The 27,113-nt window shown below is 37.7% G+C and overlaps 1 protein-coding gene across 7 annotated transcripts in view; it reads left to right on the top strand.

The window, feature by feature from the left end:
- Positions 1 to 27,113, top strand: part of MLLT10 (MLLT10 histone lysine methyltransferase DOT1L cofactor) — a 129,857-nt gene that overhangs the window by 24,526 nt on the left and 78,218 nt on the right. For 5 of the 7 annotated variants that reach the window (XM_083825175.1, XM_083825172.1, XM_083825173.1 and 2 more), the window contains 4 exons: positions 3,716 to 3,770; positions 17,206 to 17,315; positions 23,206 to 23,309; positions 25,801 to 25,894. In XM_083825175.1, the coding sequence (XP_083681301.1) occupies positions 3,716 to 3,770; positions 17,206 to 17,315; positions 23,206 to 23,309; positions 25,801 to 25,894 (363 nt within the window). Of the gene's footprint in view, positions 1 to 3,715; positions 3,771 to 15,675; positions 15,796 to 17,205; positions 17,316 to 23,205; positions 23,310 to 25,800; positions 25,895 to 27,113 lie in introns of those variants that run through there. The other 2 variants (XM_083825178.1, XM_083825177.1) reach the window with 2 other exon arrangements.

The raw sequence follows: 27,113 nt of genomic DNA on the forward strand, positions 1-27,113 counted from the left end.
AATTCCTGCTGTGAGTTCACCTGAGTTATGCTTGGACGGAAGCTTTATCCATGAACTTAGTCTGTTCTACCAAAGCCTTGCAAAAATGAGACGTCCACGTTACATTCTGAGAGCCAGTATTGGAATTTTTTCCACACTCCTCCCTCAGATTTAATTCATTTGTCTGTGCCTACAGCACCACATGTGCTCATCACGTGCTTGTGCCCTTCCATGCTGCAGGATCAGTGCCCTTCCACACAGCAAAGGATGTGGTTATTCCCTTGGATTGCAGTCAGCCTTCTTGTCATTTACACACGCACAGTCTCACCTGATGCTGTTTATCTAATAGTTGATAGGAGTTTGCCCTGCTCTTGCTGGGCACGAACGTGCCATGTTCATTTTACGTGTCGTGTCGTCCCTCCCTTCCCCCCCCCCAGTTTATTTAGTAGATTCACAGAATGTTTTTGAATGCTTAGACAATAAATCTCCAAATCCTCTGTCATGGCTAAGACTTATGGCCTACAGCTGGAGAAGAGAGCCCAGGCATTGTCTGCATGTGAATATTACCGATCATGCGACCATCCCTACAGAACCCTTTGTTCAACTGTTGCACAGATAGAAGCTTTGTTCCCCCGTATGAGTTATATGGGGTATGGCATTTAGCAGAGGGGTTCAGCTGTTGTTCACTTAAATGCTAAGGTTTGTCCATAAATTAACTGGAAGAAGGAGATGCTGCTTGGACGTCCAGATAAGGAATTAAAAGTAACTGGACTTGTGGGCTGCGTGTATATGGATGCTGCTTTATTTCCTTTCTCCTGCAGAATCTTTTATAACAACATGCATTTAAGCGTTTTGAAGGTACACAAGTTTTTTGTCACTTTACAAATTCTCAGCTGAAACTAATCACTTTTCTAAAGTGATGCATTGCAGTAAGATTTTTAGAGCTAGTAATAAAATGTTAGTTCAAATATAATGCAAAAATCATCCACCAACTTAGTTATTTGGCTCGAATAGGCAGGGATGAGGCACATCACGTCCACGTGGCAAAACTGCTGGCTTTACTGGGTGGTGCCTGTTGAAAACGGGGAGAGCAGAACAGGTAGCAGGAGCTGAGTGTGTGTAGGCGGGGAACGAGTTAGATTCATAACCCAGAGGGAAAAGGGCCAAGGGTCACTGTGGTACCTCAGATTACCGTGACGTTACTCTGTTATAGGTTGTAGCCAGGACTCACAGCACATGAGGTGCTGCCTATCTTCAGTTCAGGTATCTCTGCAGGGGTCCCCAGCTCCATGAGAGCCGAGTGAAAGCATACAGCTCCGTGCCCGTGAGAAGATGCTCTGCAGAGCTCCCAAAGCTCAAATTTTCTTCTGTTGTCAAAGCTCCCTCCTGCACTTCAGTTTTCTGTCTCATATCTTAAATCTTCTCCGCGCAGCCAGGGCTGTAGAGGAGTAGTGAGGGGAGGCCTAATGGACCTGAGCCCTATGGGGGTAGGAGACAAAAATAAATCAGCTTGAAGCTGAGCTCTGAAGAGACTGAATGGAGCAGGCTCAACTCTTACGCACAAAGGATTGGTTCAGTTCCTTGTCACTCAGTGTCCTGTGATTATTTCTAATTTTTCATTCTGCAGTGAAGTTTGCTCAGGCCGTTTGTTTGTTCCTTGCTCATTAATGCTGCAGCTCCCTGCCTTCAGTTTTTGCCAGCATAGCTGATTGTTGGGTTGGGCTGTAAATTCCGTCAGAGATAGGACCTGGATTAAAAGCGTTAAAGAGAAATGGGTTACTTCACTCCATTCCGCTGGTTTAAGTGGCAGCCTTACAGATGGCTGGGTTAGCAGCTGCGGGGGTGGTGGATGGAGAAATTAACGAGGGAGTGGTGAAGTGAAGGAGAGGAGAACCTCCTAAACTGGTTTTGCCACTGGTGAAAATGTATGACAAACTTCCACAGGCTTGCAGAGGTGGGGCAAGACTGTGTTTCCCTCGTCTCTGTGCTGGATACATCAGCTCAGCTCACGGGCCTTAAGCTGCCAGCTCACAGCTTTGGGATGGGAACAGACTACTGCACGGGCACTGTCACTATACACCAGGCGGAGAATCTGATCTGGTGTATGGGGAATTCATTAAAGTTAACCTGCTGTGTTACCGAGTGTCTCTCAACTGCTTGCATTTAGTGTTTGGAGAGCTGAAGATACAGCCCGAGTACTGGATGTGTAAGGTTTTGTTTACAATGAACTGATAGTTCATTTCAGTGGCAAGAGAGTCCTGACTTGGATAAAAAAGCCTTGACTTCAAAAGATAATGGTATAGTGCTCTGAGTCTGCAGGCAGTGAGAAAATGGTTCAGAAGTTTTCAAACACTTTGACCTCTAAATTTCACTGTAGGCTTAATTCTGCCTTGTAATGTTGCTTATCATTTTATTGGGTCAATGTGAGGGAGGGATAAGCGAAGCAAGAGACAAAAAGCAGGAATCCTGCAGATTCTCTTTTTCTCCTGTGCATATGTCTATACCAATGTATTCAGCAAAAATAATTCACAAACTTTTCAATTCTACCCTTCATGAAAGCCTCTTTGCTGCTAATACCAGTTTTGTTATAGGTTAGGAGGAATAGGTAGTCCTGAAGGTACTCTTCATGCGTATGAGTTTCAGGAGTGGAATTTCTCATTCCTCCAGTAAGTTGGGGCAGTCTGTTTCGGAGGCACTTGGAGCATCGTAGGCTCCCTTATCTGCTGACTTGCCAGTTGGCTGATAATGCAGAATTGTGCTGCTCAGGGAGCACAGAGATCTGTACTGATGCCCAATGTCCCTCTCCGTCTGAAGGATGCAGTATTAAGTTTGCATCTGAAGAGCTGACTGTTCCTCAGTTTCTTAAAAAACTTGTTAGATTGGCGTGCTTGGAGTTGCCTCTCATTTGGGAATACGTAAAGGCTGTAATGATGTCTGGGTGTAGGTTCTTGTGTAGCAGTGTTCCTTTGCCCATCATTTGGACCAGCTGAATGAGTATCAAACCTGTTCCATTTCTGTCATCTCTGAACTGATTTGGAATTGATTCATGCTTCTCTGGGACACTTAGAGATACACTTGGTATTAGGAAGTTGATAGAAGCAGCTGTAGCAGAAGGGTTGTGCTGTTGTATCCCGGTGTGTGTCAGAAGAATAGGATGTCAAACTGCGTGTTTCAAGACGTGCGGTCTTTGGGAATTTCAGGGATGAGTCAACTTGTGACCTCCTTTTCATGAACCAGAAAGCAAAATTGTTTTTGTTTTGTCAGAATAAGTGAGAGTCAGCAGGGACTGTGAAGCCAGCCGTAGTATGTGCACTTGTACTAATTATATCCATGGCACAGCTTTGTGATTGACCATCTTGGTGAATAGAGAGATCCCAGGAGAGAGCAGTACAGTAGGGAGTCTTTGGACTGGGCCCAAGTTCTTATCGAGGGAGTCTACCCCATGCTGGTGTTCTTGGAGACTCGTCTCCAGAATGCCAGGGTGTGGAATCCAGGAATTAAAACTTGGAGGTAGAACCGCGAATAGCTTAAACACATTGGGGTTTTAAGATCTGAAGGAGAAGGCTTCGTGACAGACTAATAATACTGAAGTAAGGGTTAAGGGAAAATTACCCATTCGCTTTTAAAGAATGGTTACTTTTTTAATGACACCTAACGGATTTGATTTGTGTGGTTTCTTTTGTAATGCTTCTATGATCATTCCATTTTTTTATTTTATTTTTGCTTTTTTTCCTAGAGATGTGAATTATGCCCTCATAAGGATGGTGCTTTAAAGAGAACAGATAATGGGGGTAAGTTTTATTCTTATTTTTTTTTGTGAAGTCTCTTATTTTATGTGAGGGAAATAAGACTGTGCAAAGAATATGCAGGGATTCTAAAAACAAATGAAAATGAGCAATTGGTTTATCACGCTGGCTGGTTTGGAAAGAGAACTATTTTACAGTAACCTTTAGTTGTCCAGCTTAGGATGAATTTCTTTGAGAACATGGATCATTATTCTTAATTTTACTTTTAGATAAAAGTTACACAAAAGAGAAACTGCATTTTAACACAAGATTTTATGGGGGAAATGGATACATTTTGTGGATTTAGTTGGAGTTTCAACACTCACAGAAGCTATTCATGGGGGAAAGTGGATTTTTGTCTAGCCCTGACTGAACGCACTGGTGCTTTTTCAAAGGATAGCTCTTTCATGCTTGGCTTACCAATAGGTTCTGTAACAAAGAAGTTAGAGCTGAAAAGTTGCAGTAGTGATTACCTGTCCCTTGCATCTTTCTAATTGTGTCATTCAGGGTATCATCAATTCTGCATCTGCTGAGTAGAACTGCTAAAAGAAGTCTCCGCTGAATATTCTGGCTTGGTTAGATTTTTGCTAATAGCTGGGTGGTGTAAATGAAATCTTTCAGTTAATTTACCAGTCACTTCTGGAATGCCTTTTTCTGTCTTCATGAGATGCTTCTAAATTGTTGTGCATCCCCTATTTATAAATAATCTAGTCATTTAGATACTGACGTCTTTCTCATGTGAGAGGAGAAAGGATGATCAGGATTCTGGATTTCATTTGGACAGGCTGTGTTAATTGTGTTCTGGAGATTTTATGCTGCATACATAGTATTCTACCTAATTTTTTTTAACCTTCAGCTTAGTTGCAGTTGAGTTGGATGAGCACGGCGCCTGCTTGCATTCAGGCTGGTCTACCCTTTCCCTTTTGTGTGCTTTGACTGTAATGTGCAGTATATGTTCTAGTATTCAGCCTTCTAGTGTCTGCTTATCTAGAACATATTAGTGAACGTAGCGTCATTTGTGAGTGTTGGGAGATTGTATTAAGTCTGGGTGTCAGTGAAAATTAAAAACTACCATCTGAAGTGCCAGTCCATACTTTAGCCTCAGAACTGTTCTTCCTCTCTCAGGCAAGTTGATACCTGGCAGTGTGGAATTAATTTCTTCAGAAATGGCAACCGAAGTGTTTTCTGGCTTTATACTTAAAGTAGTGTTTGGGAATGTCTTGCTATTCTGTATGGTAATTTTATTTTTTCTTTTCTAAAAAGTCTTGAGAGCATATTTTGACAGTGTGCATCAAATATCCCAGCATCCTATTGATTCTCTCTTGCAGCTATGTTCCTTGTAATGATGAATTTGTCTGAAAGTGAATGACTACATATGATTGAAATTATTTAAATAGCAAAGATGTTACATTGTGCAAACAGTGTTGTCCCTACTCTAATTTTCATGGCCAGCTATTTTCATCAGTGCAAAGTTCATAGCAGAGAAATCTTGAGAATTTATGTTTTACTTTTTGGAAACAACTCTTCCTTAGCAATAGATGGTGTTGAATGCAGCAAATCCTACTTTATGGACCAAGTGTCCTTTAAGTAACGGCTTTATGGAAGGATGTGAACCTTGGAAAAAATGAACTCCGAGCAGTGTTGTATTTCAGAAACCTACACTGTTAATCTGAAGCTTTCCCTTGGAAGTGTTGCCTCGTAAAAGATTGTGCCAAAACAGTTTAAGACTTAAGGTAATATTGTAGAAGGTCATATCATGGGCTTGTCAGGTTAAAATTATTTTTACAGTAGGATAATAGTTGATTTTTTTATGCTGTTGGCCAGAAAACCAATGCAGTTTTTGATTTGAATATTCAGGTAACTCATACATGGTCTGCTGCTCGTGTGTGTGTATATATATATGTGTGTATATATATATATGTATGTATGTATTTTGAAGCAGTCTTCTGGATATGTGCTTCTTACTAATACGAAGAAATGCTTTGTTTAGGTGTTCAAGATACTGCATTTTCTTTTACGTTAAGAATCTTAATGTTTTTTGTCTAACGAGCTTTTACTGTAGAGTTCCATGACTTTCTTAACCTGCGGTAAGACGCTGTTGTTGCAGGTAGGGTCCTTGCTATGCATCGCTCCCTCATCCTTTGATTGCATTGGTATTTAAAAATCACTTTATTTTCCCCCTGGGTTCATTTCGGACCTTTCCTGATCCAGCTGACCGCGCTTAATGCTGATACCAGGGAATGGCCAGGACTGTTCTTTTAGCAGCAGCCTAAAGCTGTCTGAAGTCAGCTGTATCTGGAAGCAGCTGAACCTGCAGCTAACCAGGACCGCTTGTGTGCAGTGGTGTTACCTTGCCTTTCAGAGCTCCGGGGCACTATAACATGCATATGGCAAAGATGGCAAAGTAGTATAGGAATCAAACTTCTGTTGTTTTCAGGTATTACCAACTAGGAAACAGTGACAGTGTTTGGCTTTTTATTTTTTCCTTCTTCTCCCCTTTCCTCCCCTATGTCATGTGAGGTTCTTTTGTGCATGTTCTTCCTACCTCTCCCCCTCCTTTTACTCTTCTGTTACAGCTTATTTGACTTTTTGGAGATAAGTTGTCCTTTAAATTTGCTTTTTAGGTTTGATATTTCTGTTCAGAGACATCTTCTATTCCTTAGTTATGCTTATTGGTACAGTTGCCAAGGGGGTAATGTTGGGTTTTCCAGTGTCACTTACGGTAATTAAGGAATTAGAGTTTTCAGTGATAGGATAAAGGCAGCATTCTTGGAGCAGCTCTGTCACACGTCTCCTACAGAACTTGAAAGTGTCAGTATGGGATATAAAAAGAAGGGGATCCTGTTATGGAGGCCAAACATTGGCCCGCTCTCTTTATCAGTATGAACTTCTTGGGCAAGTTCTTGTATGCTGTCTCAGAATAAATTACCAGCCTACAGGTATGTATGTTTTGGTACTTTTGGACTCAGTGATGGTGGTTTTGTGTTTTAATAGAAAAAAAGCCCATCACACAGTTAATTTGTACGCTTCTGTACAAAGTTTTAATGTCTGTAAGGCTGGTTGCATGGCGAGGCATTTCACAGCTGATCTGTACAATTTGTAAAAGTTTTATATCAGTTTGAGTCCACTAAATCACACTTTCATTTGATGCCACTTGGCAGTTGCTAAGTCAAAGGAAATGACAAAGACTAGTTATTTTATGTTCACCTTTTCAGTATGGCTTGTGGTTTTACAGACCTTTGTCATGTTCTACTTCGGTCTCCTTTTCAAGATGGAGGGCCCAGACTGATGGGGCATTCCTTGTATGAAGCGTGTTCGTCCTCATTCTGCTTCTCAGTATCTCTTCCAAATGATACATAATCTTTACCAGAGCTGAATATGAAATTTTAGAGAAGCAAATCTGTATCTCTCTAGGCTGCAAAATGATTACAGTATGATTTACTGTTCCCTAACATAGAGTGCTAATGTCAACATGTCAACAGGTCAACATTTTTTGGTAGATTTTTTTCTCATTAATTAATAACATTCATTATATTATATAATATGTATACAATATAATATATTATATAATATAATAATACTTATACAATATATATATAATCTATATAATCTATATAAAATAAATAAAATATATATATAATAAATAATATTTTCACTGGCCTAAAGATTCAGACTACCTCGAAACTGGGACAGATCCTGAAATTGGAACAAAAATATTAATTTCAACAAGACTTTTTCCTGAAGACTGTTCTTAAAATTGAGCACTCTTTCTTGCATCCCCTCTGAAAACAAATCACACAAGCGATTTATATTTTTGGGGTATTAACTGTTTTTACAGCCATTGTGAACTCTTGACTATTTGGGTCACTGCAGGTGGAGTGGGATAGGGGAATTTCAGTTTTCCGAGGTAATTGTAACTGTATTAGCTAAGTGGTTTCTCAACAGTGTTGTGGAAGCGTTCATTTAGTCAAGTCAGTGTTGCAGGTTCATCCAGATGGTTCTGCATCAAGGTGCTGGTGTGCCTGGTTCTGGAAGGACGAAAGAGTTGATCTGAAATGGTAGCACCAAGTGGATCTAGCATTTGATGATAAGCTTTTTTGGTACACTGAGGAGTGCACAGATGCCTGCCTGTTCTTGGCTTCACGATGGTGGCTGGGCTTGCTTGTAGTGAGCCCAAAGACAGAATTCAGTTTGGATTTGAGCTGCTTCCTTGTCCCTCCAGGGTTTTCCATTGTCAGAGACCTCTACTATCCCAGAACAGAAGCAGCTAAGATCTGGTTGCCCGTTTTTGTTAAGTCTCTGCACACCTTGTGAAATGGTCATTCTGCTTTGGCACTTGCACAGCTCTTGGAAACAATACAACTGCATTTAGCAGAGTGCACTAATTAGTGCACTACTAGTGCAGCCTGCACTAATATCCATGATGTGTTTTATTTGCCAACAGATTATCTGTGTTGAAGATTATTAAGAGTTGACTGTACTTAGTTGCAAATTTGATTTAATTCATTTGTTAATAGTGCTGAGACACTGCATGATTATGATCAGGGTGATTGTCAGAAACTTTAGAAATATGCATAAATAATACATTTTAATGTTTTGGCTGCTTATTATCTGCAGTCTTCTATGGGGAAAAAGACCTCTGTGGACCTTATGGAACTAGGTTTTACATAACATTAGAGATCTTTCAGTGTTCATCGACTGCAGTTCTAGAAAATCTACATTTTATTCTATTATTTCTACTGAAAATAAAAAAGTAGGATTGAGATGAAAAAAGAGCTTTGGGCTTTGAAGATACTTACTAACAATTGCTTGCTAAATTGGGTATTCATGTCCATTTAGGGGCGTCACCGTGGTTAAGATACATGACTGAATATAAAAGGTTTTGGAAACAAGGAAAAACAGCAATATATTTCTGAGTTGCGTATTGATTGCTGTCTTATGTTTAAGAAGGCTATTTGGAAGAGCAATTAAAATATTATTAGCAGTATCTGTACTTTGTATGCGGATTAGTAGTTCAACGCATTTTTTAGAAAAACAGAAAAGCAACAAGTGAGAGGTTTTTTTGGAAGACGTGAGAACTGGCTCTTTGCCAGTTTTGGTTGGTTTTGATACAGTGATGTTTTCTTAACTGTTGCAGTAATTTCTTTTGGGTTTTTGACACTCAGGAGGAAATAAAATCATGATCAGCTAAACTGATTATAGTTTTTTTGAATCCTAATTCTTTCATCCTTTGAAAATACTGTGTGCAGTCTGATTTTTTTTTTTTGTTTTTAAGCAAATTGTTCATTTGGATACGTTGTTGGACCTCCCATTTAAATAGTTTTCTTACAGTAATCTTTACCCGCATTTTTCTTTAGGCCTAAAAGGCTTCATTTTGGTGTACAAGTTGTTGCTTTGAAATCTGATGCCGCTGGATGATGATCAGGAATGCTGTGTAACAGCATTCTTTGTGTCGACTTTTCACCAAGACTTCTTTCATGCAGCTGCTTGGGAAAAGGCCAGCTAACAATGCCGTGGTTTTATGTCATCCTTCGGGCCCTCTTCCCATCCTCTGGGTCAGCGAAGGGATCTCCTAAGTCTATAAAAACATCACATGCTAGCTTTTCTTACTCTTATTATTGGTGTCAGCAGCTCTCACTGTCACGTTTTATGGTCTGATGTTTTCCTGGTATTAATGTCTAAGAACATGGATGGTATAATGGTATATGTGCATATTTGGGCTTTTTAAAGAAGTGCTTATGTAAAAAAAAAAAAAGTCCAGGCCTTTTGTACAGATTCACAGGACTTTGCGTATGTATCTTTTACTAAGAAAGGCAGGGAAAGCAGATAATTTAAAAATATTTTACCAACCTAAACATGGATCTCACCATATCATCCGTATTATATATTTACTATTTATTTTACTAGTAAATATAACGTAGGAAACTACCTTAGGAATTAGGAAAAGTGTTTAGAGCAAGCTTTAGATAAATGTTTATGACATTTCTTCCTTTTATTGTATAAAATGACTCCTTCAGGGAGTGGGAAGAGACTCACTAATGCCATAGCATACAGGATAAAATTATTAAAGGTATCAGCTTACTTAGAAGATGGAATGTAAGCTGTAGCTGTTTCAAAACTAAACTATTGTGCTTCCAAATGAAGATCCAAAGAGAATTTTTCATACTTACTAATTCTTTTGTTGGGGAGAAAGTATTGATTAATGCAGATTTTGGTGTATTTCTGTAGAAGAGCCTTTTCTTTGCAGATGAGCTTTGTTTTAACAGCAGTTGTCCCTTCATTCTGCGTACCAGTGACTGTCAGCCCCGGTGGTGAGATGCCTAGCAGTTGGTGTTAGCACCCTCTTTTCATCCATCTTTGGAAAGGGCAGATCAAATAATATAGTGAATAATACTGTGTTATCTATAACAATCTCTAAAACTGTTTGCTAGGTTAAGGAAACTACAGGATCTCAAGCAGTTGAGTCTTTTCTGCAAGTTTTATCATCTTGACAGGAAAAGGAAGACCAGGGTCAAACCCGAAGCGTATGGAATGCCTTGAGGAGACACGTAATAAAAGGTCTAAAATAGTCTTACCCTCTGGTAAATAGGGACAATATTGGTCTTAAGTACATCTCTGCTGGCTTCAACTTTAAGAACGGGACACAGCTGAGTCTTGGGGTCAGACAGCAGATCTGCCGGTGGTGAAGACTGTGGGTGCAGTTTCCTGTAATCTAGGCCAGCCATCAGCCTCTGCTGTGCTTTTCCCATGACTGCCTGTTTTTTCACCTGTGGTTTTGCTTATGGTAATCAACCTCAGCATCTGTTGCATCAACTTGCTGATCTGACTGGAAGGTAGACTTCAGTTTTCCCCCAGGTTTAGTAACGAGATGAATAGAATTTTATCTGCCTTGGTATGTGGCAGTTGTCAACTTCAGGGAAAGTGAAGGGTAAGGTGGGACCGTGCCTTTTGGTGGCAGCTCACAATTGAGACTGTTTGAGGTGTATCCTTAAAATACCTCTTGGAGTGACTCTAATAAGAAACTAATGTTTTGACAAAGGAAGGTTCTCCCTTGTGAGCAAAATATGCTGTCTTGGTTTAGGCGTGAGCTATAGTTACAAACAAAATAAAATTTCCTCAGTGAGATATGCTGGACTCTTCAGTAACTTGCACAGAACGCATAAACAAATCTTACTTTGGAGTTGGTGCAGGCTTAGGAAATGCCGATGACATCCCAGAGCTCGGTTTTGGGGCCAGACTGGCACTGCAGCTGGACCTACGTGTGATTTAGAGGTCCTGGCCTCCAGTCTGCTACCGCTTTCCTGCGCGGCTTCAACGTGGATTGTGGGATGTGGTCCTAGTATAGTGCCTGCTCTGTGTGTTGGTTCACCACCTTCTTCATACTTGGATGGTGGGATGGATTACTACTGTAGAAGTCTGTTGCTGCTACTTTATTGTAATGTAAAGATTATAAATGCAAGGCTTCAAAATTTGCAGTGGATGGTGATTGAATTTCTTTGCAGTGAAAGTGCTTGTGAATCAAGTTTTGAACAGTTAAATAGTAATCGTAAAGGCAAAAATGTAGGTGGATAATGTACTGTATGCCATTTATCTTCTTGGGTTTTCTTTGTTAATTTTAGATTACTTTGTGAAAGTTTGCTTGAGTTAGAGAGTTCTCTGTTGGCAAATCTTTTATTTGCTGGTGGTAAAATTGAGAGTTACCTATTTGTCACCGAGATAACACGCCAACCATTTTTAGTTAGGATTCTGGAGCCTGAAATTCGTCACTCTGAAAGTTAAGGAATATTGAGTGTTGAAATTATATTTAAGTATGTAGTGTTAGAAGGATTCATTGGGATAAAAACTAGTTAGGCACCTGAAATCAAAGTCTCAGTGAAAGATTTGTAAAATGTGCATGGATTCTGTGCAGGTAATTAAACAGTTGGCATGCCGGAACAAAACCTAAAATTGGCAAAACTCAGTAGTGTGCCTTCCTGAGGAATAAGTCAAAATAAATTAAAAAAACCCCAACCAACCAACCAAAAAAAAAACTCAAGTGGAAAGCTGGAAGTTTTCATAAGATGTACTTGAACTTTGAAGGTGTTTTGGCATGCATTTCCAACTTTTGATACTGGAGGAAACTGTTTTCAGTATTATTGTTATTGAAGTAGATCTTGGGGTTGTTTTATATGTGGTTTTGATGTTGTTTTAACGTTGGTTGAAGTTGTTCCCTGAGATCTCTTCAAAGGAAAGTGTTTTAGCTACACTTGTGCAATGTTATCTTAGAAAGCAAAGTGGATTTTCTTTTTGAAAGGTAAGGAACGTTTCCTAGAGTTACTGGACTAGAAAGTGCAATTGAAATAAATATAGTGAATTTTAAACTAGCTGTCACCAGTAGGTTGTCTCTAATAAGCAATAGCCAAAAACTGTTGATATTTTAAAATTTCTGGATGGGGGCATTGGTTGTTGTAGAACAGTGGGATGGCTTAAAGGAAAAGAGGCAGTAAATCTGCTAGCCCTTAGCATCCTTTTGTGAGTATTTTTCTTCAGCAGTTTCAGAGAAAGCAGTTCTGATGAGAATGCACAGAAATGAGCAGACTCAGTTGCTGATTTGAATCCTGGTAACAACTTTCTTAATTTCTTGGTTTTAAGTTAAAGCCGAAGTTTATATTAAAACAAGCAAGCCAGGTGTTATCATCTGGTACAAATATTATTACTGAGAAAGTACATATGTCAAATGGCCACCTTCTCTAAGATTCAAAAGCAGTAAGTTAAATAAGGGAAAAAACATACTGAGTTTAGAAAGCTTTAGGAATACTTTACATGATGCTAATACATGCACTTGCAAAAATGTTTGTCCTCCCACCCCTTTCCAGTTAAAGCTCTCCTGAAAGGGAGACTAAAGCAAAAGTAAATTGAGCATAAGCAATCCTATAGTAATAGTAAGACCTTGTTAGCAATTACTGTAAATTGAGATACAGAAAATTTCTAAGTAAAATTAAAAGGAATGAAAAAGAAAACTGTGGCCAGTTGTTTGTGTGCAAGATAAGCACTACCAGAGTCGCAACCAAAGAAGCTTATTGATTTAAGTAAGAAAGGGTGAGGTCTATACAGATGATTTTAAAAGACTTATAGTAAGTTTTATGATAACAAAAATTATCTGAAAAAAATGGAATTAGGTCCTGGCTGAGGTTGGGAAACAATTAGAAATCAGAGTATCCTGTTGTAATTTCTGTCCTGTTTTTGGTGAAGGGGAATGGTAATAAAATTATTTCAGATTCAACACTAACTAGTGAGAATGCTTTAAATGTTACTGAATGTGTAGAATGGTGATACTACAGACTATTTAAAAAATCTTAAAACATGGGTATACAATAATATTTTTCACACTTAAATATTGGGAAAGCTCAAAAGGGCTGGATTTAATTATGTTGGAGGGGTGGAGATGTATAGTTGCTGATGAAGTCAATAGCTTCCCCCAAAACAATGTAATAAGTGATTTGAATGGGAAGTTTACAGTACAGTGTTTATAGCTTAGATGAAGTTGATTGAAAAATGTGAGTTTAATGGAGTTCTAAGTGTTATAAGTCCAGATACGAAGTGTATGTTTGCTTCTCTTACTGGTTCGGGTGGGTGTCTCTTTAGAACGTTTCATTATCCCAGCAGGCAAAGCATCCCTGTCATCCAGTGCGAAATGACAGACAAACGCGGCTCTGTACGTGGCAAGAGGTTCTCTGTTCTGTTGGGAGCCTGAGTGCTGGGCTCTGTCTGAGAGGAGTTGCCTAAAGGAGGACAAAGCAGCTTCTCTTGGCTGAACAGCAGAATGATGAAAGTACCTGCCAAGGAAAGAGGAAGGAAGAAAGTATGGGTTCTGGCTTCTCAGCCAGCGGGAGGTTGAGCTTGCCAAGGAAAATGTCCTGTTATGCCCGGCTAAATAATCCCTTGGGGGGTGTGTGTGTGGTTTAATCCTGCTTCCTAAACCTAGGCTAATAGTGAGGAATGCAAGATAGCTAGGGGTAAACTGAATGTGAAGGATCATATGTAGCCTTATGGCTCTGTAGCCTTGAGATGTTTTCCTGGGGAGGATAGTCCTGGATTTCTGGTTTCTGCTTTCTCTCCTATTTATGCATGTTTGCAGAGTTTTGAATGCAAAAGGCGTAAGGAGGAGATAGAGCAGGAAGCAAAATCCTGGGCGTTTGCTCTCATTCCGGGGAGGGATGGGGGAGGCGTTTTCTCACTGTGTTGTTTAGTCAAGAGCCCTCTTGGTTGCAGAAGCCATTACAAACGACATCTGTTCGAATGCTAGTCATTCCCTCTTCCATCAGCAAGACAGGAGAGCTGTCACACTGCCCTCGTTGGCTGTAGGTGTCCTTGTTTCCATGCTGATTGTAGCACGAGTGAGTAGTCTTTTGATATTTAGGGAAAAGATGGTGGTTGTTTGCTTCCTTTTTGGCTGTCCTCCGGTACTATCTGGTCCTCGTATGGTGAAACTGAATGTTTTGACCTGCCTTAATCCCATGAATTTTGTGGAGGAGTCTACAGACCTTGCGGAGTTCTCCAAGGATGGAGATTCCTCAGCCTCCTCAGGCAGCCAGTCCGTAACTGCACTTGTTATGCAAGAATTTCTTCCTTATGCTTTCTTCAGGGAGAGCGGCTGAACACATTTCTTACGGTTCACCCAGGTGAGCTGAGGGTTGCTTTCTCATACTTTAATTTTTCTTCACCAGGGAAGCTTTGGACAAAGTAACATTTAAGGGGGGAGCTGGTGCTGGAGTAGGCTTCATGGGGACATTTGAGGCTGGCAGAGAGGGTCACGAGAGCGCTGCAACCTTCCCCATGGTGTAAATTTACATTGGACAGGTTGTGGCTTTTCGGCAAGGTCAGATCGTGTGGGATCTAGAGAAGATTCTGGACACAAGTGGAGAAGGTCTCTTGTGCTTATTTCCTTGAGCACTTCTGAACCCCTTGTTCAAACAGTGCATTCGTGCTGTTGTACCTCATTTCATTATACACATCCTGGTTTTGTTATGGTGAAGGATGAAAGTACCCACAGCTGTCCTGGATACATAATACCCACTCTTTGAAATCAGAATGCATAGATCTTGTACATTTCTGGCTATATTGTTATATTTTTTTTATAGTCACAGAGTAGTGTTTAGCTAAAGTTACTTTTGAAACTGGTTTCCTGTAGTGAAAGTTCTTCACTTGTGGCTTAAAATACGTAAAACTCAGTTGGCTTAGTAAGTGATTTTTTTCGTGATTCTGGTATATTTTTTGTATTTCTATATCTTTTTAATTTTAAGTTGGTGTAGCTGGAGAACAATCTTAATTATATTCAATGTAAAAACTTTTGCCATTCATTTGTGATGATCTTCAACTAGCTGAAGAATGGTCTTTCAAAATTTTTATCTGTCACTTTTCTATGGGTTTAATGGCCTTATTAGATGAATGGTGTTTCTATCTGAGTTAAGGAGTAGAGAAATAAAGATAAATATTCACAGTTAACACCATATTAACATCTGTTTATCTGTCTCTAGTAAAATGGTTCTGGCTTAGGGCAGTGTGCAAGTCTTAGGAAAGTCCTTTTAAATCCTGATTCCCTGAAGATATTAAGAGCAGAGAACGAAAAAACTAAGTTTTTATATTTTTTTTTCCAGTCTGTTAATGATAATTTTAGAATGGTCTGTAGGAAAGTTTTTAAGAACAGCTCGAGTTGGCAGTCTGTGCTTTTGTTTTCCCTACTCTCTTTAATACTTCTGTGTGTTACAAAATTCTACAAACTGTATGTGAATAAAATAGTGAAGCAGCACGGATACTGTATGTAGTTACAGATGAGATTCTATGTTTGCCAGTCTGTGAATGTTGACGCTAAGATTTATGCTTGTACTTCTCATTTTCTTATACAAACTATGACTATCAACTTAGTGAACTGGAGTATGGAAGAGGATCAGTTGGAAATAGCTAGAAAGGATTTGTGACTTAATAAATAAAGGAAAAGCATGCACCTAATTCCAGACACTAGATACCATTCCAGAGTCTCAGCAGTGCTACTGTAAGTACAATTGTACTGTAAGTACAATTTCCTGTATAGCTCTGATTAAGAGTCATATTGCAGTTGAGTGGAGGGAAGAAGAGAGAACCTTTAGAGTCAGTAGAATAGTTAAAAAGAAAAAATCCAAGATGAAAACAAAGCTCAGTAAGGTCTATGGTGAGGCAGCGGTGGTGGTTGTTTTTTGCGTTATGTGATACATTCACACAAGGATAGCTTACTTGCTTTACCTAATCTAATAATCGGTTAGATTATCTAATTATATAAATGCGAAATTCTATGCCCTTAATATTCACTTACACGTAAGACAGCCAGGGTAGGGGGACAGCACAATTACTTTTAAGGTGTTCTGAAGGTCTTGTGATGAAAGATTTTCAACTTTCCTCTTTGGAAAGAACAGAACTCTTGCTAAATAATTAGCAACATCAAATTCACTTTGGGATGAAGTAGCTCTGCACTGTGTGATAGCACTCTTGTCATTCTGTTGGTGATGTCGGTATATTAATCTGTTGGGTTAGCTTTTGTTAAACTTAGCCTAGGATAGAACATGGACAGTTTTCACAGTTATGGCAAACTGTCCTCCACTGGAACAAACTTGCAACTCTCAGGATCTTAGTATTTGAAGAAAGCCTGAAAGGGAATTTTCTCTCTGAATCAGTGCTTTTTCCATTCCTTAAGTGAAATGCTGTAGAATTAGGAATATGTCTTTCATGAAATGTTGTTTAAACACAGTATGGTAAGTAACTAAGCACTTACTGATGACCCTAAGTTAATTGCTTAGAACAGGACTGGATACAGGAGTTGATATGGTTATGAAAATACAGTTTGGTCACATCTTTAAACAAGGAAAAGAAGAGAATTGATAGGTGTGGGGCTTTGTGTGTGGGGATGGTGGGGGTGGTGTGGTGGCATTCCTTGCTATAGAAAGAATATATTGGTCTAGTCAAGTTCAAATGGCTTTGTTTAAATAAAAAAGCGGCTTTAAATAGAAAGAAGTCTTACATGATGGTAATGCTTGCATGAATACTAGTTTGTTCAGACAATATTTCCCTGATGCAGGAATTTGCATAGTTTTTAAGTGTTGACTATGTTAATCCAAGAAATTTTAAAGAACTTGGTTTTCCATTTGCGTGTCACTGTTTGTATAAATCATTACTATTTGCAGTCTGTGGGGTATTATTTGTAGGAATTGTCTACACAATAAACTTAAAAAATGTGTAACAGCTCATCTTAATTTTGGATAATATAAAATGAAATGTAAACATGGTTTAAGTAATTTATGTCTGTAACATTCTAAATGGTTAAAACAGTCCATGGGGAAAACTGTTGTAACGGGTTCTTTGTACTATAATTGAAATGTCCTTTGAGCTTCTAGAAAACGTTAAAATTAAATACAATTATAACTTTTTGTAGGTTGGGCTCATGTGGTTTGTGCTCTGTACATTCCCGAGGTGCAGTTTGCAAATGTTTCTACAATGGAACCTATCGTGTTGCAGTCTGTTCCTCACGATCGTTATAATAAGGTATAATTGTGTCTTTTTATCTATATATAACACATTTATTTTAAAATTCGTGAGCTTTAATAATCTAAAACTACACTTCTTAAATGTAGTTTACATAAAACTCATGAATGTCTACTGTAAAGCTGTATGTTTCCTTCTATGACTGTGATAAATTCAAGAATTAAGAAAGCTGTATTATGCAATTAAGCTGCAAAGTTATTGGCGATGTCTCATTATTCTTTTACAGAGTAGAGACTGTTTTGTTAATTAAAAATATCGTGATCTTTGAATAATAGTTTATTTTGAAAGTAATGTGAAATATTTCCCATATGTAAAAATGTTATTACAGCTTATTTGAAATGTTGTTATTAATTACCACTAAGTCCTACTGGTTTAAGTATTGATAAGATGTTCATAAACATTTCTCTTAGGAAGAACAGCAATGCTAATATGTTAAGGCAAAAGCTTGCAGACTTTTGCTCTTGTAAACAGTGTTCATTCTGACAAGATTATTTGCTTGTAGAAGAAATAGAAGAATTGCTTCTAAATAAATGTCAGTGAGACCGAATGTTTTTTGAAGTGTGGCAAGACTTTATGTACAGGAAAAAAAAAGTAACTTATTAATGTTCTGTACTGAGAGCTACATTTTTCTGCTTGTTCTTCCACTCACGCTACCTCTTCTTCACTAGACCGAACTACCTCCTCCTTCGTGTTTTTGTATTTTATCTTCCGTAGGCAGCAAACTGTCTGCATTGCTGATTAGTTTTATTACACACATTTCTTGTTCTGTTCCTTTCCCCACCAGTGTCTTTTTCTTTTATGGTGGCTTGCAGGCACTGGAACAAAAGAAGAATAGACTTCATTACAGAAGAAAGAAAAAAAGAATAATTTCTGGTGTTCTTTCTACAGGGGAACCAGTCCTTTTCAAGTTGTTTCTGTAACCTCTCATTTTTGTTTCTTTTTTTCTCAGCTTACATCTCTTTTTTCTATTTTTTTGATGCATTGGTCTTTTCCTTGTCTGCTTCACATTCTCATAATTGCTGTTTCATATGTTTTGCCCTTCATATTTACCAGTATATGAGAAAAGCCAAGAGTCAAACTATGGGTCCTTCTATTGCTTTCTCATTACATACTACCTGAGTATCTGTATCAGCTTTCTGCATTGGCAAGAACATGCAACAATGAGATTAGATGCAGATCTAATAAATCTTTTGTGCTTAGACATAAAGCTGTACAGATTTGCTGTTGCAGATAATTTTTTTTCTATGCTCAACTTTGAGCCAACGGCATATCTGTTTTCTCCTTTTCCCTATGCAGTAGTCATAGTGGTTTCTTTATTTGTAGCCATTCTTTCTTAATGCACTTTAAAAATTTCATTGAATGCTTTGGATTTCATTATCTCGCATCTTTTCCATTGATACTAATTGATACTACATTAGATGACTAATTACTTATAACTTCAAAAAAATGTACCTTGCGTCGTTTTATATTACTTGTCCACAGCATCCGTTGTTCTATCCTTCTTTAATTCCTTTTCTTTTTTTTAACTGAAGTTGCTTCTTTCTTGAACTGTTTCTTCTAAATATATGATGGATAGTTTCCCCTCGATGAAATTCCTATTTGCATTTGACTGGTCTGTACTTAACCATTTTTTTTTTTTTTTTTGCTTGCTAGGTAAATATTAATGGCACATAGATCATGTGGAGTTCCTGCTGTTGTCTAGCTTTTCATTTTCTGCTTTTTTGGCTGATGTTCTGATTGGGTTGGTAGTCTGATTAGACTCTGGAAAATAGGCCCAAAAGCTACTTCCATACAGGCCAATAGAGTATATTTTAAAATACACTAAGGTAATACATCAGAAATTGCAAGGTTTGGGTCTGGACCCCTAGCCTACAAGTTGTTGTTTATTTTTTGTTCTTTTTTTCTAGAACACAGACTTTATGGATTTTATTTGGCCTTTTTGGGTCAGGGAGATAGTAATTGTGGATTTTAGGAGAACGAAATTACTGAAGTGCAGTCGATGCAGTGTACCTGATGAAATCCATCTGACTTCATTGCCTAGTCTAGTTATACAGGACAGAATGTGAGAGGGAGTCACTGATGGGGCAAGCCCAACTTTTTGGGTAAATCTGTAGCCGGTGCTGAGTTTAGTCCTGCTGTGGCTATGCTGCCACCAGGTCCTGAGTAGTCTAGTTTTGAGCAGCACCACCAAAATCAATGCAACAATTCCTTTTCAGGTAGCCTGCAATAACTTCACCTCCTTGCCATTCAGTATAAATTGTATTTATTTAAATGATAGATTTTTTTAGATCAGCAACTTTGTAAAGCATTTAGCTCTGACTTTATCAACGAGAACTGTTTAGGAGGAAATGGGAAAGAAGTTTTATTTATTTATTTTTCTTTTTAAAGTACATATGGCAAAAAGTCCTTAAGACTTAAGTTCTTAAGACATTTTGAACAAATGTTCATGTTTAATTAGGGGAAAAAAACCACACTAGAGCTGCTTGCCTTTTTAGAGAGGTGTAGTGCCAATTTCATTCTGCCAGTCAAGTTGGGTTGGAAAGAGATGATTTTAAAGAGAGATTTTATTTCCTGTGAAGTCCTAAGTAATTCTGTGCATGTGGTTGGGTAAGTGTGGGAAGCTAGCATATGGAATTGGGAGAAAACATGGAGCAATTCTCCTCATATGGGAGAATATATACTGTGGTCTTTAAAATAAAGACAAACGTCTTTGGAGTTTTGCCAGGAGATAATACTTCACGTACAATTCTCTGTGCAGTTCATTCTTTATTGAATACTGCAAAATAAGCAAGGTGACAAAGTACAAAAATCTTGAATACAAGTAGAAACACAGCTGACACCAAAGCATGAGGCTTATTAATATAAAAATATTTGGCCACTATTTCCATGATGTTTACTTGTTTCTGGGATAAAAACCTTCACGTTATAGAGTGAACCCCCTGAGTGACCTGGTTAGTGAGTTAACTAACGGGGAAGTTCCTCTTACTCAGTTGCTTCCAAAAAGAAATGGACAAGTAGTTGCTCTCCTATTAAGTAGGTGCTTTTTAATTCTTGGATGCTTATGTATGGATCATCTCTTATTTTATGTGAGCTTTATTTGTCTCTTCTAGGTTCATTTGAAAGTAAGTGGTAGTGGAAGAGGCTCCTAAAAGCAGTAATTATATTCAGAGTTGATTAAAAAATAAGTGCATGTGGAGTTTCTTGATCCACCTAGTAGTAAAGGTGGCTGATAAACTTTTATGTCAGTATTTGCTGCAGCAATGAGAAATTTCTGGACGACTTCTACATTTGATTCTGTAAGCTGAGAATGCTCTAGGTAGCTGTTACAAACAGAGGAAAAAGTTTCTCAAATCACTTCTTGTTTTGCAAGGCTTTCCTTGCCTCATCTTCCCTTATGTCTTTTTTGCAGAGAAGGTGTATGGTTTGAATCTTCAAAGGAAAAGTATCGGTAGGAAAGTAAAGGCAACTTTGTAAAATGTCTCTTGTGCTGTTAAAGAAACACGGATATTTGTCATGTTTTTCTCCTAAAATTTCCTTGTGGAGTGCAAAGCTCTGTGTAATGCCTTATTTTGTACTGAGCTTGGGAAAAGTTTAAGTATTCTTTTTCCCTTAAAACTTCTGAAGAGTAGTGCTGGGATATAGAGACGTTTTACACTTCTGAATTCAAGAGGCTTCAGGGAAGGTGTGGCAATTGCATGGCTTTGCAAGTGTGCGAAAATCTTCAGTTTTCTGCTTTGTGAAAGGAAGATAAAGCTTCTCAAGCTTCAGGAACTGTTTGGGCATCCAAGAGAAGATAGAATTATGAGAGGCTCAGCTTTAGAGAGAGATTATAGCCTATGTTGGGATGGGAACCTGCATCTTCTTTGGCCCTGTTTCATGTATAGGATTAGGAAACAGGCTTTGTACTTCTGACTGTTACAGGAAGTATGGAAGTTCATTGAGCTTCTTAAAATCTGTAGGCAGTCCATGACATTGTGTTTAAATTTGTTTGTAGTGCAGCTAGTCAGTCTTCATTTTTTTTTTCAGTCATTTTACTGTAAATCGGTTTAAGGGGTCCTGAACCACACATCCTAAATGCAGTATATAGTATTGAAAAACAGGGCCCGCATTCTTACTAAACAGAATGCTTATACCACTTCTTTTTCTGAGCTTCAATGAGGAAAAATTTTAAGGCAAAACTCAAGGGAAAAAATACAGAACAGTAACTGGAGCTTGAGTTTTATGGGTCCGTTGAACTCTCTGTTTATGGAGGGAGGGTACCTTACTTTGAAGTGACTTAGAAATAGTTACTTAGATGCAGTTGATAGATGATGACCTATTTTGTTCATAAAGTCTAAATGTGTCAGGTATGATTTGGAAAGCTAGAGAACAGTCAGTCTCAGCCCCTGCCAAATGACTGAATGACCTGTGTGCGCTACCGTAACGTACAAAGGGGGCAAGGCAAAGAATCAAGTCCCCCTTTCTGAGCCTTCAAATGTTAGAATACAGGATTGTTGGGCTGTATTATCTGTAGGGTATAATGCTTCTTAAAAGCCCAGTGAAAACCATGGCAGAATGACTCATCCGTCCTAGAGGCTTGCATGATAACAAAACTGCTTTAACTGATGTTACGTGTTCTAGATAACTCTGTCCAAGTCTGTTCTGATTTCACAATTTCGCTCATTTTCACTTCTTCCTAAACAATACTTGTTTTGCATTATATCCTTTTCCATTTTTAATCTCAATGATGTTTTGGTGTATTTTTCTTAAACTATATTTCCTACCACCCATTGTTGATGTTCTTTTTATTTATTAATCTATTTGTTTTCTTTGCCTCTCTGGAGGAGGTTGCGATGCAATCGCAAGAAGTCAGTTACAGTTTAAATGGTAGACAAAAGAGAAGCCAGATAAAATTTGTTGCTCCTTCACTAACCGCCTAAGATCTTCCAGTGGGATTTCTACACAGGTAGCAATGTATTGGTAATGCTTGTCCCTTCTGTAAGGTTCTGTTGTATTTAGAAATAGACACTTGACTGTACTGATACTGGAGGACATTTTCATTAAGAATCAACTGTTAAATAGTTAAGTTTTACTTGGGCCATAGTTTGCAACTGATGATAGAAATGTGATGTGATAAATCTCTCCAGATGGTACTTTGGTAATTAGAAGAGTAAAAAACAGGAAAAAATGTAGGATCCCGGTAAGACACACACACTGAGAGAAATTCTGTGAAAAGATTTTCAGGTAAAGGACAGGTTTGTTTCATTTTAGCTTGTTTTTAAGCTTGAAATGGGCTTGGTATATTAATTTAAACTTTGTTTAGAGAAGGCTCCTGCTTGATGAGTTTCTATGATGCTTATAATTAAGCAACATTTAAAGGTAACTGAACAGCATGTGCTATGAGACTTCTGAAAACTGTTTACACGAAATGCACACATAGAAAAGCTGCAAGCTTAAAATTTTGTCGGTAGCTTTGTGTAGAGGTATGCATATGTACTGTATGGTTCGTACTGCCATCAGGCACTCAGTCTAGTGAGATGTTTCTGAATGCCAACAATACAGGTAATGTTAAATGAATGTGAAAATGATTGCGACCTAAAAGGACATAGACTCAATCTTGAAAGCAAGAAAAATCCTGAAGCCTAATGCTATTAGCCTTTGGTTGTTTGACCATTTTGGCTGGTTAGGTAGCAGCATAGAATTAAAATAAATTAGTATTTGTACTGCGTCGGTATTGATGAAGCATTACAGGTAATTTCCCTTTGCAAACAGCTGTAATTAGAATTTTATAAAGAAGTTCTTATATAAAGTTAGCTGCAAAATTCAGCAGTTCTTACCCTAGAGTCTCCTTTGAGTAACACAGAACTTATTTGTATGCTTTTTATCATGTTAAGTATTTTCTCTTTGGTAGACCTGCTACATTTGTGATGAGCAAGGCAGAGAAAGTAAAGCAGCCTCTGGTGCTTGCATGACATGTAATAAACATGGATGCCGACAAGCTTTTCATGTAACGTGGTAAGTATATTTTATTATTTAACAACTCTGGAAGAGTTTTCTAGAACGAATCAATTGTATACTATGTAATAAACTCTTTCTTTACTCAAAAACATTCTAAATAAATACAGTAAAGTGGCTTGTGTTGAAATACCTATCTCTTAGAATTTACTAACGATATGACAGTGGTAGCATATACATCTATACATTGCTGTGAACTGCAAAAGCTGCCTGATGATACACCCTTGTGTTGGATTAAGTACTCTGTGCTCTTGTGAATAAGGTTTAGTGTTTCTTGTGCTATGGTGTTTTTTTTTTTCTGATAATGTTTTATAGGATACAGGAATGTGAAGACATTGTTTACCTGCTAGCTGATTTGACGTTTACTTTGGGTTAGGCAGTGGAAAGAATGTTGGAATATACATAAAAATGCAGTAAAGTGACTGCTGCTAGTATAGATTTACAAGTATTTTAGGGTAATTCACCTTACTAGCTTTATCTAAATGGTACACATCTATCCTGAACTATTCATTTAGGTTTCATCTATTCCTGCCATGTCCATCTGATTCATTCTGCTTCAAGATACTGTGGATGGCAAGCGTTCAGGAGATGCTTGTCTCACTTTATGGGTTTCTAAAAGAGGGTGGATATTTAGATGAAACCGTGTGTAAAAGGAGGCGAAGGGAATTCTACCCCAAAATTTCCAGGGGTTATTTGTTCTTTCAAGTTCAGATGAAGCTATTTTAGAATAGATAGCAGATTTACATAGGCTATCTGGGTACGTTATCTGTGGATTTACTCATCTGTTTTATGAGTGCCCCAGTATGCTTCATCATTCCTGTGTGCCAGCTCAATCAGGGAAATGGTATTTGCACACCTACTTCAATGTGTTTTCTTCAGTGTAATCAAGTGATACTTTGAATGCCATGTGCAGATGAAGTTCTGATTTCTTTGCAACTCTGCACATCCTCATTTGCAGTCAGGGCCTCTCTGTGGTTGTGTATTTGATGTGTTTCCCCCTCAGTACTTGAGTATCTGGCGGGATGTTGAGGTCTTACTTCATAACCATCTAATCTGTCATCGAATGTCATCAGTGTCAAGTTTGGCTTTATGGTGAAAACAGAATTTGCTCCTGAGAACTTGTATACCATGTAGAGAGAGAGGTCACATACGGATGTGAAAAAAAAGTTTGCATCCAAGTGTTTGAAAGAGTCCTTTTCATCTGTTATCTTTTTTCCAAAATCATCTTTTCAGTGAGTGTAAAAAGAACATGAGAATTCTGTTCAGAATGAAAATACCATTCCTAATCTTGCCAATTCTTAGAATTTTATTTTGTTGTGAACAGGTACGTAACAAAATATCTAGCCACAGAGTTCTATTCTTGTGGATATTGAGAGGCTTCTGTAATGTTTATAAAGTGGAAGGAAAATGTGAAAACCACAGAAAGGAGAGGTCCAGGGCGAGGTGTGTCAGTTTTGTATTGACAAGACTCATGTCTGAAGAATGAGCTTAAGCCCATCTGTTTTTGTATGAGAAGGTTAGAATGACAAATCATAGCTTAAAGAGATCCTGTTAAATGTTTTCTGTAGCTGGCATCTGCTGTAGGTGTGCATGTATTTAGTAGACAGTATTTCTGGCTTGCCCAAGAACGTAATGTGTTAATTATGGGGACAATGATTTTTAAAAGCAATGAAAATAAGCTTGTGTATATGTTGTTCTTTAGTTTAAATACTTCCTTGCATCATTTTGACTGTAACTTTGCATTATTATGCTAATTAAAGTGATGCAGAAAATGAAACTGAATATTTGTTTTTTCAATATCGAAGTTGGCTTTGATACAGAAAATAAATCAACATTAAAAATGGTGCAAAGCAAATTTGATTTGAAAAATGTAGTAGAATGAGGTAATATTAACCCAGGGAAAGTGATATTATAAGTCATTTTCTTTTAAAAAAGAAATTAACCTGCCACAGTCTTTTAAACCAATAAAATAGGTTTTGATTTATTATGTCATTGAAGTTCTATTTAAAAAAAAAAAAAAAGAAGTAATTTTCCTGGCAGAGCAGAGAAGGATATATGCAACTTTAAAAAAAAAAAATCTTTGGACCCACAGTATAGTTTTGTTTAAAAAACAAAAAACCAAACACAAACAAAAAACAACAACAAAACCCTTTTCTTTCTGTAGATAATTTTGACTTGAATTTGAGCTAATAATCATTGTCAACTGCTTGCTGCTTGGTTTATTTACTTGTGGGAGTAGCTGCATAATAAATGTAAATTCAAGCTATTCATTTGTGTGAGTGGCTTATAGACTTAGGAAGAAGGTATCATGCCTAAATATAAACCACAGCTTTTTCACTGGACTGCACTGGACTTTTTCACTGTGGGGTGCTGGCATGCTGGTACAAGTCACTTACGTTGAAATCTATTAAATGCAGATACAAGTATCCGTACGTTATCAGCTGTGATGTTTTGGTACAAGTTGATGTTGTTTGATTTATTTTATTTTCAGTGCACAGTTTGCAGGACTTCTTTGTGAAGAAGAAGGCAATGGTGCAGATAACGTCCAATACTGTGGCTACTGTAAATACCATTTTAGTAAGCTGGTAAGTATTGGTTACATTCTGTAAATAAATGGCACTAGTTTGTGTTTTTCACTCTGTATTGCTATTAACACTAGCAATAATGTTTTTATGCATCTCAGGAAGTAGATTGGATATTTGTAAAACAATGTTTTAATTGCAGTTATAGAAGTACTAGCTAAAAATGTTTTTTAAGTGGTTACTTATCTAAATACGTGTTTTTTCCCCTCTGCCAGAAGTAGCATGCACATCTAGTTTTTAGGGTGTTTTCTAACATATACTAGTAGTAGATTTTTATACTTCAAAAGTATCTGATTTCATTAAATTCCCATAATGTTTTCTTTTGCTATCTTTTTAGTTGGCTTCTAGGAATTTAGTCCATTTTGGAACAATCTAGAAAATAATTTTTTTCCTTGCTATCCTGTATATTGAAATATAAAGAAGGCCTCCATTTCTTTCTCCTTCTGTCACTCTATTTTTACTGTTTTTCCTTTTGTGCTGTCTCCACTGTATAGCCAGTGGACATTCCCTAACTAGTAGTTCTCCAAAACACAACCTCAAGGAAGGGATCTGAGGTTTGATTTTTGTTTGTTTAAAAAAAGAAAAAAAAAAAAAACCACCTTTTGACATTTCTCAATTATTTCAGTAGTTTTTTGGATCAGATCTCTTGAGCTTTTCATTTCACTTCTTAACACCAGTTTAACCATTCCAGATGTCTGTGTGTGTGTGGCTGTGAAGGACTTACTTATGAATATTGACTTATGAAAATTAAATATATAGACTAAATTTATATGCAACTGTAAGTATGGTTAAATGTGTTGATTACTTGTGGAAAGAGTGGAATATTTGAGACTTTTTGAACAAGTTGCAGTGAGGTAAAAACAGGGTCAGCGAGCCGTTTTAGATTTCTCAAAGATAAGCTTGGTGAAGTTAGCTCTGTGCTCTTGTGAATATTGATGAGTTTGCTTCATAATGAAGGTAAGTCAGGGCTTTCTAGATCCTATCTAAGCTAAGACTTTTTTTTTTTTTAAATCTTGAGCGAGGTATATGGAAAGAACCAAAAAGGTGTATTACTTAGCAGTGAAGGCAAACTCTTACACTATTTTGTTTGATCTGAATGTGCCAGTGCAGCTGTGACTGAAAAACATACATGATTATTTAAAATGTAAGATTAATGATCAAGACACAGTTTAATATTTGACATGTGATTAGTTAACTTTCCGTTATGAAACTGTAGTGGTAA

Source organism: Anser anser (genome assembly GCF_964211835.1).
Source record: "Anser anser genome assembly, chromosome: 2".
NCBI lineage: Eukaryota > Metazoa > Chordata > Aves > Anseriformes > Anatidae > Anser > Anser anser.